Source organism: Onychomys torridus, chromosome 13, assembly GCF_903995425.1.
Source record: "Onychomys torridus chromosome 13, mOncTor1.1, whole genome shotgun sequence".
NCBI classification, from domain to species: domain Eukaryota; kingdom Metazoa; phylum Chordata; class Mammalia; order Rodentia; family Cricetidae; genus Onychomys; species Onychomys torridus.
This window is the reverse complement of record NC_050455.1, coordinates 14,578,041-14,595,939: the sequence shown is the minus strand read 5'-3', so window position 1 is coordinate 14,595,939 and position 17,899 is coordinate 14,578,041. Positions and strand designations below refer to the sequence as shown.

The 17,899-nt window shown below is 44.9% G+C and overlaps 1 protein-coding gene across 1 annotated transcript in view; it reads right to left on the bottom strand.

The window, feature by feature from the left end:
• Positions 1–17,899, bottom strand: part of Mocos (molybdenum cofactor sulfurase) — a 49,486-nt gene that overhangs the window by 12,486 nt on the left and 19,101 nt on the right. Inside the window, 5 exon segments of the mRNA XM_036204245.1 lie at positions 2,321–2,445; positions 6,790–6,868; positions 11,005–11,167; positions 13,926–14,351; positions 16,679–16,795. Coding sequence (XP_036060138.1) covers positions 2,321–2,445; positions 6,790–6,868; positions 11,005–11,167; positions 13,926–14,351; positions 16,679–16,795 — 910 coding nt within the window.

The following is a 17,899-nucleotide window of genomic DNA, read 5'->3' as shown; positions in this document are numbered from 1 at the left end:
GACTCCATGTCATCCTCTACAAAGGGCTGGCTCCCCTGTCACAGATGAAAGGCACATTGCCCTGGGGCTGACCACCTCCAGCATAGCAAACAAAAGTCCCATTCAAACCCTGGATCCAGGACCAGGGAAATAAAAGTCTCCACAGCCTGGGCAAAAGACCCTCCCACAGGTCAGGTGCAGACCAGTCCTTCAGTGGCTGTGGAGCTGCAGGGCCTAATTAAGCTGTCGAGTGACAGACATGAAAGGCTTTTCGTGTTAGGACCCTGTGCTCCGGCCACCGACCTCAGAAGAAAGGCTGAGTGGCAGTGTGCCAACCAATTCTTCCCCAGCAATTCTTGGTTCATGGGATTTCTCGGGAGTGAGGGGTGCTGAGCACCACCAGGTCTGTCTGCAAATGACAGTCCTGTAAGAGAGCACTAAGATTTGTCCTTTAGGTTCCATAATTATTTTTCAAAATAATTATATATTTATGTTGTTTTGATTAACTAGACACTATTAAAATTATAAGAACTTAGTCCAGAAAGAACTTCCTAACCCTTAGACCTAGATGATCTAAGCAAACTTCAAAGTCTTTGTATGCTTCAATTTATATATATCAGTTTTATAGAGATATGGGGTGGTCAATAAGATATTTCTATGTATAAAATAACTCTAAGGCAATATTCCACCAAGAAGACATGAAATACAAGTTTGAAAAGGAAAGAAATAAAATGCCGGGCATGGTGGCACACCTTTAACCCCCGTGCCTAGGGGGCAAAGACAGGTGAATCCCTGAGTTCAAAGCCAGCCTAATCTATAGAGCTAGTTCTAGAATGGTCAGGATGGCTAGGGCTACACAGAGAAACTCTTTCTTGAAAAAAAACAAACAAAAAACAAAAAACTGGGTGTAATGTCACACACCTTTAATCCCGGTACTCTGGAGGCAGAGGCAGGCGTCTGTGAGTTCGAGGCCAGCCTGGTCTACAGAGTGATTTCCAGGACAGCCAGGGATACAAAGAGAAACCCTGCCTCAAAGAAAAATCAACAACAACAAAGACCTACACACACGCTGGGGAGGGCTCAGTGGTAAAGTGCTTGCCTTGCAGACATAAGATCAGCTCAGATGGTCAGGACCCATGCAATGCCAGATGCAGTGGTGTGCATCTGTGATTCCTGTACACCTCAGGTGAGATGGGAGGCAAAACCAGAAGAATCCCAGGAGCTTGAGGTCTATCATGCAGGAGTAAGCCAGAGACTCTGCCTCAAGCAAGGTGCACATGTACAAACACACATACACATACCATACACATCATATATACATACCATATACACACACACTACACAACACACCATATACATACACATGTACACACAACATACACACAAACACACATGCATTAACACACATGCCATATACACATTAAAAAGACATATATATGAACTACATACATACATATACATACAAACAGATACAGCTATGTCCACATACTCACGTATTTTAATGAAAACACATGAAATTTAAATTTCTATGACATTCAAATGATTATCAAAGTACTGAAATAATGTTGGGAAAAATCCTGTACAAGTTTTAACTCAAAATAGCACTAAGAAAAATGCGCTGAAGGGCTGGAGAGATGGCTCAGCAGTTAAGAGCACTGGCTGTTCTCCCAGAGAACCCAGGTGCATTTCCAGACACTCACATAGTGGTTAACAACTGTCTATAATTCCAGTTCCAGGGGATCTGATTCCCTCTTCTGGCCTCTAAGGGCATCGCACACAAGTGGTGCACAGACATATGTACAAGCAAAACACAGACACACATGCAAGCACATAAAACAAAAATAAAATGTTCTGTAGAACATCTTCTGTAATGGTTTAAACTACCTTCAAAACTTTAGATGAAAATGTAAAACTACTCTGGGGAATAATGAAACTTCATCTTTTTCCTAAAGTCTCCAAACACAAAACTGGTAGAATTCCACCGAGACCCAAGGAGCATAGCACCAGAAGTGGCATCCTGGAAGCTGTCACAAGCCCCACCATCCTGCTCCGATTCCATATCGTGCAGGCCCCAGGCCTCTTCTCTCCTCTGTGCCTACCTCCACTGCTGCACCCAGGCACCAGTGTGGTTCTGTGTTCCCATGTCTCCTCCTGTGGTGCAGCTGCACCCCAAGCCTCAAGGGAGGTCACAAAACTCCCAGCTTAGAACCCTGCAATGTGTCCTGTAGCTGCAAGGTGAAGTCAGGAGCCGCTGCCCTGGGAATCCACTTCCTGGGCTGAGAAAGGCACATGCAGAGTAACTAGTTCTCCAGCCCTTCCGTACTCCATCCCAGTGGAATACCTTTTCCAGGTGTCTTCCTTGCATTCCGCTGGAAGTTAGGACTTTGCCTAATTAGATGACATGGACGGCCAAAAAACCGTGACAGCCATTTTGAAACGTTTTCTCCACAGTCATAAGTATTTACCCTGATCAAACAAACAAACAAACAAAACAAAACAGTGGATTTTTATGCAGCAATTCTTCAAATAATTATTCAAATAGAAAATAGCCAAATTAAAATAAGAACACAAAATAAAACATTACAAAGTTCCCACTGGCAGTCAGCCTGAGGCCGCAGATGGCTTGGAAAGCAATAGGGATCTCACCCAGGTCCAAAAATATCTGGGATGGGGACTCGTGGGAGGCTTTCAGAGCTGATCAGCTTTATAAACCCTCCCTCCCGAAAGATCTTCTTTGTATTAAAGATTGACCCTGGGGAGCACAAAGCTCAGAATTTGAGACTTCCAGAGTGATATTTTCCCTTAATAAGGCCTTATGCTCAAAATCATGCCCTGGTTTTTACAACAGGCCTGATGGAATCTTTTCTCTCAGTCAGATCACATGGGCTAATGTGTTTCGTTCACAAAACTGAATGCTGTGTCTATAAGGCACTGAAGTGTAAATAAATCTATTGATCTGGTGTTCTAAATTGTGGGATGTAGAGCTGGAGAAGCAGCTCAATTGTTAAGTGTACTTACTGCTCTTCCAAAGGACCCAAGTTTGGTTCCCAGAGCTCACATGACAGCTCACAACTGTCTGTAGCCCCAGCTTAAGGGGTTCTGGTGCCCTTTTCCGACCTTCTGACTTCCCAGGGCACCAGGAATGCACAATGTACATACACATGAAATAAAATAAAACTCTAGAATCTTTTTTTTTTTTTTTTTTTTTTTTGGTTTTTTGAGATAGGGTTTCTCTGTAGCTTTGGAACCTGCCCTGGACTAGCTCTGTAGACCAGGCTGGCCTCGAACTCACAGAGATCCACCTGTGTGCTCTGCCTCCTGAGTGCTGGGATTACAGGCGTGGGCCACCACCACCCCGCTTGATTCTTTTACAATGTATTATCACAAAGATTTAAGGCCACATCTCACCTTGAGATCACAATATCTCAGGGTTACAAAGCAGATATTGTTAAAAACTTAAATTCTACTGGGGAAAGAGCTGGCTCCTTTCCAGGAAGACCCAGACCAAGAAACCAGTTTGCAGCATTCACCCTCATACTTTCAGAAACCAAGATCACAGTCATCACGATCGATCTCTGAGCAGAAGTGCCTCCAACCTCCAGATGTCTCAAAAGCATCATTAACCAGAACACTATTCGTCTCTGCTGTAGCCAAGTGAAATTTGATGACCTAGCAAAAAAAAAAAAAAAAAAAAAAAAAAAACTGCACATATTCTAGACGGGCAAGACTGCTCAGTGGGCTGAGGCACTTACTGCCAAGCCTGACAACCTGAGTCCATCCCCAGAATCCACATGGTGGAGGAAAAAAACCAACTCCTACAAGTTTTCCTTTGGCTTCTATACATATGCTATGGCACATGCATACACACACACACACACACACACACACACACACACACACATACATACAAATAAGTAATGAAAATAACTGCACATATCCCTATGTGAATATAGTTCTTTCTGTCAGAAGGTTTGAGTATAGCAATATGGAAAAAAAAAATGTTTGCCTGAAATTCATTGTCCCGATGAAAAAGTACTGGAATGAATGTTTAAATTGTCAAAGCTGTTAAATTGGTACAAATACTACTAGCGAGAAGACATAGCTTGTGCTCAACACCTCAGCTGCCAAGATGAAAGACATGCAATTGGCCGTCCAGATCACATTAACACCTTTCTCTTCTTTCCTAGTGGTGTGGTACTCAAAGTCCTGGAGGGATTCTTGCCTGTCACGTTGGGACTCTGTGCCTAATTCTGACTGGCATGTTGATTGGAATAAAAACACTAGGACATTAGTGAGTCACCCCTTTGGGCATGCCTGTGAGGGTGTTTCCATGAGGGTGCTTCCAGCAAGATCATCTGAGGGAAGGAAATCACACCCTGATTATGGCTAGCATCAACCCCAGGGGCTGGTGTAGCATGAATCTTAAAGGTACTTATTAATAAAATCAAACCTGAGCCAGGTATTGGGGTGAACACTGAAAGATCAGAGAAGCAGAAGAAACCACAGCTTCCTCACCTTGCCAATTCCTCAGCTGATCCTGTTTTCCTCAGACTGGAAGCCTCTGTGTCCTCATCTGAATGGGTCTCAGCTGAACTGTTGCTAAAAGCCTAAAAGCTTAACCAGCCCAAAGCTTCTAGTTTCTGGTCTTCATGCCTTATATATCTTTCTGCTTTCTGCCATCACTCCCTGGGATTAAAGGCTCATTTCTTGGGATTAAAGGCGTGTGTCACCATGCCTGGCTGTTTCCAATGTGGCCTTGAACTCACAGAGATCCAGAGGGATTTCTGCCTCTGGAATGCTAGGATTAAAGGTGAGAGTGCCACCATTTTCTAGCCTCTGTATCTAGTGGCTGTTCTGTTCTTTGATCCCAGATAAGTTTATTAGGGTGCACAATATTTTAGGGAACACAATACCACCACAGGCTGGTGACTGTAAGAGGGAGATAGGAGAAAACTACCACAACAGCTACATTGCCCTGGCTCTGCCTCCTCCCTGTCAAGTTTCGATTGGGTACCCTTGAACTCCGGCAGCCATTTCTGACACAAATCCTTCCCAGTCCTGAGCAACTGAACCCTCAAACAATATGCCAGAATAAACCCCGCCCCACTATGGAGCTCTTCCCAAGTGTTTGGTCACAGTATTGAAAAAGCAACTGACGCTGGGTGGTGGTGGTGGCGCACACCTTTCATCCCAGCACTCGGGAGGCAGAGCCAGGAGGATCTCTGTGAGTTCGAGGCCAGCCTGGTCTACAGAGTGAGTTCCAGGAAAGGCTCCAAAGCTACACAGAGAAACCCTGTCTCGAAAAAACAAAAGAAAAAAAAAGAAAGAAAGAAAGAAAAAGTAACTGGCATAGTCATGCCTCAATTTGGATGTAGCTTTAGCAAATCTTATCACATGAATTCACAGCAGTTGCAAAGGAAACACATTTGTTATTCATGTAGTGCCACCCCGTCTACTGAACCTATCTGTGTTTCTTTCCATCAGAAGGTTTGCAATAATTAATAGATAATTCACAGTCTTGAAGTTATTGGGTGGGCAATGGGTAGGTAGGTATGCATGTTTGCATGTGGGGGTATACATATGTGTGTAGGCACATGAGCATATGTGTGTCTGTGTGGACGCCAGAGGTCAAACTTGGGTATCGTTCCTCAGGAGCCATCCACCTTTATTTCTTTAAAAACTTCAATTTGTTAAGTATATGTCTCTTTTGAAGATTTATTTATTCTTTATTTTTATGAACCTGAGCATTTGCCTGAGTACATGTATGTATATCACCTATATATCTGGTATCTGCTGCACTCAAAGGAAGGTGTCAGGTCCCCTGGAGTTATAGATGATTATAAACCATCATGTGGGTACTGGGAGCCAAAGTCGGGTCCTTTGAAGAGCAGCAAGTGTTATTAACCACTGAGCCATCCTCCACCCCATGGTTTTGTAACAGTCTCTCCTGGAACCTGGAATGCATTACTTAGGCTAGGCTGGCTGGCCAGCAAACACCAGGGATCACTTGCCTCCTCCTCTCCGTGCTGGGATTAAAAGGGCATAACATTATACCCATCTTCTTCCTCATGCTTGAGTGGCAAGCATTTTTTTGACCTAATTGTCTCCCAGCTTCTGCTTATTATATACAAGTCTCTAGTGAACTGTCCATAGTTCTCTCTATAGATAGATAGATAGATAGATAGATAGATAGATAGATAGATAGATATAGATATAGATATAGATATAGATATAGATATAGATATATTTTTTTCCTCGGTTTTTCGAGACAGGGTTTCTCTGTAGCTTTGAGCCTGTCCTGGAACTCACTTTGTAGACCAGGCTGGCCTCAAACTCACAGAGATCCACCTGCCTCTGCCTCCCGAGTGCTGGGACTACAGGTGTGCACCACCACTGCCTGGCTCAATATAGTTGTATATTTTATTGAGGGAGAAGGTTGGTTGGTATTAGCTTGGACAGGTTTTTCGTGATTGAAAAATCTGCTATTCCACGTTCTTAGGTGCAGGTCTAATTTAGGCCACAAGGGTACAAGGCCCAAACTTTCCTGTTGGAAGTAAGACTGATGGGAGCAGGGAATGAGCCTTAGGAGGCTTACACAGGGAAGAACACGGCAGGCAGAGAAAATAGCAAACACAGACTTGAAAATGAAGCTGTGCAGCTTAGGTGTGAAGGATACAGAGAAGCCAGTGTGGTCGGGTGGAGTATGTGGCAGACAGAACAGAAGGTGTGAGGAGGTCCATTGCTCAGAGCAAAGCTCTCTCCTCCCTGTGGCCACTGTGGCCATGCGTGTTACCTGCTCCAGAGCCTCACCTGTCTGTACACACTCTGCTCTGGCGAATCTGAGCCCGTTTGCCATTTTCCTCAAGAGGCACCTCTATAGGATCCATCCCTAATGAACAGAAGGTAGAATCAAATTGAGCACCACACCAAATGGATGACTGTGCAAATGAATGTTCATTGTTAGGAAACACATCAATTTTCACGACGCTGGGATTTAGTTAGATGAGGAAAGTGGCTGGCCCTTATAAACCGATAGCACAGATTTTCTTCCTCACTATCGGCACCATGCTGTGTGCTTCAAGGAGCTTCCTGGTGGAACATCTACACCAGGCCATCACTTCCATGGTCCCCAGGACCCTCCACTAATTGCTTGGATAGATTTCTTGGCTCTATGAGTCTCCACCTTCTGAAGTCATTGTCCTCTAAGCTGTCTTAAAGCATTTAGAAACAGACAGCCAGTACATGGCTGCCCCAAATGCATCTGATCTCATCTGGTCTCAGAAGTGCAGCAGGGTCAGGCCTGGGTGGTACTTGGATGAGAGAAATAGACAGGCAGGATGATACTGTAAGATACTGGCAGAGAGTGTACATTCCAGAATCAGATTAGATTCAAGCACCAGCTGCATTTATGGGATTGGAAAGGGATTCCAATGTCCTTCCATTGTTATGTACACCACTTATATACAGCACTAACATACATATATAATGGGTTAAATAATAGCATTTTAGCATCCTGGTACATGAATCTGAACAAAAAGTATACAATAAAAACAGGCCATATTTCAACATTACTAATAAAAAAATCAATATGATACTATCTAGCCAAAGCCAGCAAAGTATTAAAACATATTGCCATGTAGCATTTTTTTTCTCAAAGCATCAAGGATAATTCAGGGCAAGATAATCTACTAACATGATATATCCCATCAACAGATGATGAGACCCAAGCATGTTTGCGTCAAGTGTCCTCCAGGGCCACTCATGTGGAGAAGAGCTGGACCTCTGAGCCTGAGACAGAGGAAAGGGTAACAGAACAGCACAAGAGCAAAAGCGCTGTTCCCTTGAAAAGAGGCAGGAGAACCACTCCCAACAGGGCTCGCTATCATCTACCCCATGCTGTGAAAGTGCCTCAGTGGGAGAGGGGAGTTTCAGCTACAGGAAGCTCTTCCATGGCAGAGCAGAGAGGACCCTCTGAGGCCAGCTGCCTCCCTTGGGGCTTTACAGTCCATTGTAGCTGCAGACCTGGTCAGGGTACTGGTGCATTACATTTTAGAGAAGCCAAAATGTATCTGGAGAGACTAGAAAGATGCATCCCAAGACACGGGGAAACATGGGGCTCAAGCAAGAGAGACTTGTTTTTTGTTTGTTTGTCTGTTTGTTTTTTTTTTCTTTTTTATGGTTGTTGTTGTGGGGAAGGGGACAGTCAAGACAGGGTTTCTCTGTTTAACAGTCCTGGCTGTCTTGGAACTCCCTTTGTAGACCAGGCTGGCCTTGAACTCACAGAGATCCACCTGCCTCTGCCTCTTAAGTGCTGGGATTAAAAGCATGAGCAACCACCACCTGGAGAGATTTGCTTTTCAAATGTATCATTCTTCTATTCAAAAATACTAAATAAATATTAAAACTTAAAATTGCCCTGCCAGAGACCATAAGAATAGAGAGCAGATGACAACTGATATTCATAAAGTCAACCCACCAGATAAATAACTCCCTGATGGAGGAAGCTCGTCAAGCAAGGCTTACAGGGCCACCGTCTATAGATGCTGCTTTGCTTCTGTCTGTAATTTTCTCATGTGCTGCTACAACTCTTCCCTAAAAATAACAGCTATGGGATTCTTCCTACAGCCAATTGGTGGTGTGTTTTACACTTTCTGGGCACATGTATATCTGTGGATGGTCAGGAAGATGATTTTTTTCTTAAACTGTATAATTTTGATGAATAGAAATAATACTAAGATTTTTTTCATAGCTCAGACTGACACAAAAAAATAACAGTATTCTCAGCTACAAAGACAGCTCTTTACACTATTAGCTGATTTAAGACCTCGGAGAAAATTCAAAGCAGAATAGTTGCCCCTGCAAATGAATCACACAAGGACAGATGTCTTGTTATTGAACCAAGGTCAGGCATGAAGTGACGTTAGTACCAGTTCTTCTCTTGCAAAACTCTGGCTGGTATCACTGAAGACATAACCACCTACACAAATTCTAACTCTCTATACGAACTCCTAACTTCGGTTTCATGAAACAAGACTCAAGGTTCACCAGACTAACTGTTTATGTTTAGTTCCTGAGATGCTTTTCAGGTCACTGTTCCTTGAGAAAGTATGGAGTGCTCGAGTGCTACATGTCTCCCATCTTTGCTTTACAGACTGCACATCAGAGAACCTGACTGACAGCCTAGCATTGCTGTGGTTACTCAGTTCCAGCTGCTCTCCCTAGTCAGCATGACATTCCAAGCCTGAGAGAAACCATGTGATTTCTCATGTGTTATCAGAATGGCTCTGATTCTTATTTGTCTTCTCAAGAAATGCAATGTGACCCTCAAAATGTAACTCATATATTGTCTAGAGTTTGTTTGGGAAGAAGAATTTTCAAGATGGAGTAAAAAAGCAAGTTACTATCAGAACACATGCATTCCTTTCCTAATACCATTCAGATTGAAGTTTAGTTCTCACTGACATTGTAGTTTTCGCCCCCCCCCTCCCCGCATACCCTGGGTTCAGTCTTGGAGCAGAATCTCCAAAGACCACAGTATTGCCCAAAAGGTATCAGCAGCAGCTCAGATACCCTTCAGTGAACAAATGGACAGATACACTGTACTACATCCACACTCAGACACACTGCTCAGTAACATGCAGTTACATGTCATGTTACAGACAGGACTTAAGTGGACCCAAAACTATCTTGCTGAATGAAAGATTCTACACAATGCCCTTGATTCCACAGTCTCTTTGGTCATCAGACATGAAGGTTGGGGAAACAGAAACTACAAAGGGGTTGCTCCATAAATTTCCCCTGGGATGATGGGTTCTTCTGTACTTATGCTGTGGGGTGGTTGCCCAAATATGTACATGTACTAAAATTCGTACAGTAGAACAAAGGGTCAATATCAGCATTCGCTTTGGAAGTCTAAAATACTGACCTATTGGTTTAAGAAAAACTCAACCACAGAACCAGAAAAAGCACAGGCAAGAAAAAAAAGGTCAGGAAGACATGGATTTAGGATATCATGCAAGTTCAGTCATTATATTCTATAAGTTATAAGTGGGGAGGGATAAGATGCAGGAGAGGGGTAGAGAATTATATATTATAATGGTTTTCATCATAACCATTGACTCAGTGAGTAGAAGTATCTAATACATAATTGTGTATTATTACCTGAGTTTGATCCCAAGAACACACATAAAAGGCTAGATAGGTAGCATGCATGTGTAGTCTCAGCATACTTACAAGGAATAAGAGACAGGAGAATCAGAAGTTCAAGGGCCAGCTAGCCTGAAGTACACAGCACAGCAGTAGAAACAAGAGAGGCCTTTTCTCAAAAACAAAGAGGAAAGAGAGAATTGACTCCCTAAAAGTGGTTCTGTGATGTCCACATACATGCTGTAGCACATGGGCACCCGCACTCACACATGCATACCATGACTTTTAAAAGGAAGAACAAAAAGAAATATAGGAAAGAGAGAATCTTAAGAAATTAAGCCAAATGTTAAACTTTGTTAAAATTGGATGGCAGGTTGTGTGTTACATTATTTTCTACCTCTCTGGTGGCAAACACTGTAGCCATAAGCCACATGTAGCTATTTAAAGGGAGTGAAATTTGATAAGTTTTGCAATTTAGTTCTGGTGTCTTATGACCACATTTTGAGGATTCAATGCCACATATGACCAGTGGCTGCCAAACTATACAGTGTAGATGCTGAACACTCCCATTATCATAAACAGTGCACTGAGCAGAACTGGCTACACTCTCCTATATGTAGATGGCTGATGATTAAAAGCCAACAGGAAAGAACCAAAGCCTAAAATACAAGGCATGATGGGTAAAGAAAGGAATGCAAGCCCTAAGATCCCAGGCTTATATCCCTTCACTTCTGACAATTTTCCCGAAATAAAAAGAACACAGACTTTTGAAAATAATGTTAACATTTGGTAGAAGAGAAGACTGTTTGGTTTGGTTTCTAATCTGAGAATGAAAGGTATCCCCATTGGTCACTCTGTGGAAATGAACCTTTTTCACACCTTTGGCTTTGATGACCATGATCCTCTGCTGCAGGTCTATGAAGGGCTGGATCAGACAGAGCCGTGGCTCCTGCTTCTGACTCAGGCAAACGCCGTTGTGATTCACAATCATCCAGCTCCGGTCATACAGCAGCCCTTTGTTCCCTACAGGCCACTTGGTCACCTAAGCAGAAGTAGAGGATTTAGGCCAGGGCTCCTCAAAATCACTCATCTCAATCATTACACAAACACAGATGGCCTTCATGGATTCAATGCATACTCTTGAAAGATGAGGAAAACACACAACAGAGAGAGCTTTGCAAAGGAGATGTTGTGGGAATGAGAGGCCTTCCCTTCAGTCCCCAGAACCAGTCTCCACCCTTCACCACTGGCCAGGCAAGGCATGTGCATGCAAAAATTCAAAGTGCAGGATCTATAGTAGCAATGCTCTGCTTTACCCCAAGGCTAGCATCCCTCCCCATAGGCATCTACAGATTCTGCTTTCTGTAGAGCCTTCCACTACAGTGGGTGCTGCTCCGGGAACCTCCTAACACTACATGCGACTATTACGAAATGGTCACTGAATTGGCCCACTTCAAATCTGTAAGTTTTCTTGCTGTCCTGGTTTCAATTACTGTGACAAGTACCCTGGCCAAAAGCAACTTTGGGGAGGAAAGGTTTTATTTGGTTTACAATTCCATGTCACAGCCCCATCATTGCTGGGAAGTCACAGAGGCAGGTGCTCGAGAAGATTGTGTACATTACATCCAGTCAGAGCTGAGAGAAATAAATGCACCCATGCTGCCTGCTCAGCCAGCTTCCTTCATTCTCACACAGTTCAGGGCCCAGCCCATGATATGGTTCTGCCCATATTCAGAGTGTATCTATCTTCCCACCTCAAAGAACAATCAAGAAAACACTCCACAGACATGCCCTCAGGCCAACATGATCTAGATAATTCCTCACTGATGTTTCCTCTTCCCAGGGAATTCTAGTTCACATCAGGCTGGTCATAAAAGTTAACCAGCAAACTTGCTTTGTTCATATTTGTACAGAATTTAAATATAAAGCATGTGAGTATGCCCGCATCTTGTATTCCAATGCCATTCACAACCAAAAGGAGTGAGCCTCCTTGGAGAATGGATTGAAGGAAAAACTCAACCCTTATCGTGCCTCAGAGTCCTGGTGTGTTCCTCCTGTGCTTGACCTATGAACACAACCCCTCTGCAAAAACAGAGTCCTGCCTACAAGAGTTCCTGACGGGGGGGGGGGGGGGGGGGGGGGGGGGGGGGGGGGGGCGACAACTGAAAGAGGAGGAGTTTGTTTGGGCTGGGGGGGGGGGTTAATGGGTACAGCCCATCACCGTGGGGAAGGCATGGTGGTGGGGACAGCTTGAGCCTGTGGTGGCAGAAGGCTGCAGCTGCTCGTTCACATCTCCACAGACCAGGAAGCAGTGGAAGGACAGAGGCAGATTCAAGCTGTAGATCTCAAGACCCACTTCCTCCATCTCGGATCCACCTCCCGAAGATCCTACAAAACAGCGTCACCAAGTGGGGACGAACTGTTCAAACACATGAGCCTGAGAGAAACATTTTACATCCAGGCTCCCGCAGAGCCACCTAGAGAGCAGGCCAATAAACAGCCTTGATCTCTATATGTCTGAGGAGGAGCCAGAGACTGTGCCATCCCAGAGACTCGGGAGTCTGAGATCTTGGCACCCTCAGGTTGGCCACAAGGAAGACCATCTTTTAAGTAACTAAGGCTAGCTGCCATCCAAGGCAAGCCTCCTGTCCCCCAATGCAAGGACCACCATAACAGCATTGTTTGTAGGTGTGTGACAAAATTCAGTATCTGCAAGAAATTACTTCCAGGAGTCCCTAAAAAACACGCAGGTCTGTAGATGCTCAAATCCTTCTTATTAAACTGTAATGTTTGCAGAGAACCTACGCACATCTCCCTGTAAACTGTTCCATCTCTTAGTGACCTACACTGCCTGGCTCAATGTAAGTGCTCTGTGATACTCGGGTTGCTTATGGAGTTTCGTTACACCTGCAGTTTTTCCTAATATTTGGGTGTCATCATTGGTTGATTCCATTGACGTAAAATGTGTGGGTCAAAATGACCCATTGCAATTTATTTCCATGGGGAAGACAGAGCAGAGAAACCACATGAGGGCATGAACCTGGCTCAGCAGACCCAAATACTGACTCTTGCAGGTGGCCTAGACAAGGTGTTTAACCTCCATCCCGTCAGGCCTCCTGATGATGACCTAGGGATAATGTCACTACGCCTCTCATGTAACCATTGTATGAGTCAAATGAAACAAGAGATGTCAAGTGTTTCAGCAAAGAGCCAGGGCATCCCTCCAGCTACAGTCACAGGCAATTAGGCCTAGGCTGGAGGGACGGCTTAGCTGGTGAGGTATTTGCTGTGCAAACGGACTGAGTTAGGTCCCCAGGAAAATGTTAGGTGTGGTGACATGTAGTTGTAAGCCCATCACTAGGGAGATGAAGACAGGAAAATGACCCGGTCCAGCTGGCCAGTCATTAAGCCTACTAAGAGAGATCCAAGCTAGTAAGAGGCTCAGTCTCAAAAAGCAAGGTGAAGGCACCCAAGGAATGATACCTAACATCATCCTTTGGCTTCCATGTGCATGTATACACATGTACTCACACTTCCATACACACATGCACCCATATGCACACAGCAACAGGATCCTCTGGAGGTCCTGGGAAGCAGTGTCATGTTTAAAAAATCATCCCTACCAAGAGAAGTAGAAGAAAAACGGCTCTTCAAAACACAACATCCTGACTTCTGATTTGAGTTTTGCGGGCTTTTTCGCTTCTTGCCAAAAAGAGAAAAAAAGTGCTATACACTGTCTCTAAAAAGGCGGGGGCGGGGAGAAACGATGAACAGGTCAGCCATTTCTGTGAAGCCCTTACCTCAAATGCTGCACAGGATTTGATGGGGTAGAGGTAAATGTTGGTGACGATGTGGGGCACAAGGTCCCCATTCAGGATACCTGCCGCTTTCTCTGGAAGGGCCTGCTGGGTGCTGCTGGCTTCGCTCAGAGACAGGCACAAGTCCACGGTATTTGCATCAGGACAGACATCACTGCAAACTGCAGGGTCTGCGCAGGCGCCTTCTGAAGGTGAGTGGCAGTCACTCTCTGAGGATAAGGCTCCAGTATCACTGGTGTTGGCTTGAAGAACAGCCTGGTCACCGGGTGAGCGAAGGCAGATAGTGCTGATGAACCTGAGAAAGGCCTGGGCATCTTCTAGTGTGGACATGTATCCAAAGGAAACCCTCACAGAGCCCGTGGGCCGTCCATCTATGATGTCGACATCATCTCCACAGACATGACCAGCCTAGAATTAGCCAGATAAGTCAGCCAGGGAAACTTGTGCTTTGTGGTTAAAGTGGAAAAAAATATTATAAAAATTAATTTTACTTATTTTAAAATAAAGTCAGGAAGGCAGAATTGCTAGGTGCCTGGGAAAACCATTCCTATGCTGCAGAAGCAGGGACACACTGCCTGGGTCTCACCTTAATCAGCTGTGAAGTGGAGCTGATGCCAACATTAGGGACTTTAAAGAGATTAGCAGCAGTGCTTCGTGAAGACCATTTTCCCAGAGGACTCAACAGACAGGCTAATGTTTCAGAAGCGCCAAGAGCTGTACTTTACTGTCTTCCCAGGCCGAGCAGAACACCCACGGGCCACTCCCAGACAACCTCTCTGAGTATCAAAGGGAGGCTGGCATCCTGACAGCAGCCCTTGGAGAGAAAAAAGGCCGCAGCACCAGCCCTTGGGCCCTTGAAGGCCCAGGTCAGCTCAACTGCCCCTGCCACAGTGGGGAAGGTGGAGGTACTCCATCTCCAAATCTAGCTGCCTGGTGTTACAGGTCATGGGAAGTATGTACATTAGATGCTGGGGACACCGCCCTAGTCTAGGCCAGTCAGAGATGTGACACGGCCTTCCATCACCATCCAGAGCCACGGCCAGAGCTGCAAGCAGTTGCGTTCTGGGCATCTCTCGATGCCTTCTCTCTCTCTCTCTCTCTCTCTCTCTCTCTCTCTCTCTCTCTCTCCCTCCCTCCCTCCTCTCCTTCTCCCTCTACCTTTCTCTCTCAGATGGAGATCAATGTTTTTCTCATTTTGATTAGTTCTTTGAAAATTTCATGCAATATATGTTGACCATAATCATATCCCTCCCCCATTCCTCTCAGATACACTCCCCTTTCCTACCCAACTAAGTTTGTGTCCCCCCTTTTTTAAAAACCCTTAACAAGTACAGTTTATGCTGCCCATATACTCTTAGATATATGACTTTCCGTTGGAGCATGTTCAACCTACCAAGGGTCACATCCCCTAGTAGGCCCCTTGTCTTTTTTAAAATAAAATCTAGTGCAGAGGCTAGAGATGGTTTTGTGGATTAAGGAGGCTTGCTGCCCAGTCCTGGTAACCACCTGAGTTTGAACCCTGGAATTTATGCAAAGACGGAAGGAAAGAACTAGCTGTACAATGTTGTTCTCCAACTTCCACATGTGTAATGTGCCATGTGTATCCACACATACATCATGCATAAATAATAATAATAATAGTTAACTGGGATTTAGCATGTGCACATTCAGTGGCAAGAAAAAAGAAACTCAAGCTAGCAACTATTGCAAAATGCACAGGACTCTTTGCCACTGGCTATGGTTTGAAACTGGAAAGCCCCCCAGTAAGGTTTGGCACTTGGACCCCAGCTGGTGGCACTGTTCTGGGAGGTTGTGGAGATACTAAGAGGGGGGCCCAGCTGGAGGAAGTAGGTCACTGAGAGGACCTTTGAGCCCTTTCATTTTACATATTTCCTACCGTCCAGTCAGTTACCTAGTGAGCCCCTTTCCTCTGCCATACTCCCACTGCCAGAATGCTCTGCACAAGCACCAGGGCCAAGTGACTATTGACTGAACCCCTGAGATCATGAGCAAAGCAAGCAACTCCTCCCAAGAGAGCCATTTACACTGGATGTTTTAGCACAGTGAGAAACTATTCTTGCAAAATAATTCAAAATAGGCCATATGTACCCAGAGTGAACAAACCTCCACCCCAGGACAAACAGGGAGGGTGAGGATTCTGAGAGCCCGTACCCCTGGATCCATGGATGAGTTCCACCTACTCCCAGCCTGGAGGGAGGCTAACTTCCATTAGGAAGCTGTACCTGAGGAGGAGTGAGGAGGAGTGAATTGGGTGTGAAGCCAAACGTCCCTGCTAACAGCCCTCTTTGGTTACATTTTTAACCTCAGGCCAGTGAGACAATTCACTGGGTAAAGACACTTGGCACCAAAGCCTACAAATCTAGATTTGATCTCCAGGACCTGCGTGGTAGGAGGAGATAACCAACTTCAACAAGTTGCCTTCTGACCTCACACACATGCTGCAGCACATGTGTACACACACACACACACACACACACACACACACACACACACATAGAGTAATTAAAAAATTACTCACAGAGTGAAATATGAATCATAAAATATTGCCACAGAGCTAATAACTTCAAGCACTTTGTACTTTATCAACTCCTTTTCTTTGTGGTCCAACCACGGAATGGTCCTGGCAACATGAGCCTGAAGAAGCAGCCTCATGACCAGCCACCACACAGTCTTTCTGAATTCACTCTGTGTGGGCTACAGGGTCTTGTACTGACCTGAAAATGTTTCTTAACCATCTCATCGCTTAGCCCCAGGTGCCTCTGGCAGGCCCCCAAGTTACAGAAGCAGCCAGTCCTCAGGTAGATGTTGTACAGGCTGGCCATTTTGTCAACCTGAGGATAAAGGTGACATGGAATCAGTGTCAGAAATGTCTAGTTTCACTATGATTGCCTGGAACAGAATTCTGGAACAGCATTGATCCTCTCTTTCTTAGCAAAAAGATGGTAGGTGACCTAAGTCTAGACCTTCCTCTAAAATTCATGGCTCTTATGTCACAGATGTAAAAGATACCCCCAGGGGCTCACATGCCCCCAGCTGTTGGTGATGCTCTGGGAAGTTGTGGGACATTGGTAGGTGGGGCCACACTGAAGGAAGTAAGCCACTAATTTGTGGGCCTTTGAAGTTAAAATTTAGCCCTTCCTCCCTCTGCTGAACAGTGAGGAGGTGAGGCACCCAATTACATACCCCTGCCACCATGGGGCTGTCAGCCACCATTTCCTTGTCTCAGTGCTGGACCATGCCACTTAATCTATGAGTGAGAATCTTCCCCCTCCTTGAAAGGGCTCTAGCCAGGTATTTTATCATCAAGAGAGAAAAATAACCGATGTAAGGATCTACAGGTTTATTCAGCATTTTATAAAGTGTCCTGGAAATCAGAGTTTATCAAATTACAGAAGTGTGCTTGAGAAAATATCAAATCCAGACCAAAGTCTAAGTTAAGAGCCTCAGAAGAGTAACAGTGAGTGGAGCTGGGGCTATTGTCAGCTCCTTCACACTCGTCACCACAGAGTCTGACCACAGAGCAGGGCCCAGTGAAGTGCTGTTCTAGGCAGCACCAGCTTGGCTCACAGCCTGTATCATGAGCATCATGTGGATGTCATATGTCATCTATGTCCATTTTCTAATTTCTCCAACTTCAGATTCAGTTAGGATTGCTGCTCAGTCCAGGTGTTATGACTCTCTGCTGCCCCCTGGAGGCTATGGGGTGTGCACTGACTGTTCCTAAATGCTGGGCTTGAATTCTCAAGCCTCAGCCTCCAGAGTAGCATCATGCCACAGTGCGTATCGAGGAAGTAGACTTTGCTTGTAGTGTAATCAAGATGCACATGTTCTATGACGTTCAGGGAAAATGATCAGCATCTTCTAGCGATAACTGATAACTGAGTCTGTTCCAAATGTAGCCCTTCCCTACATGCAAATCAGTTCCCTTCTTTCCC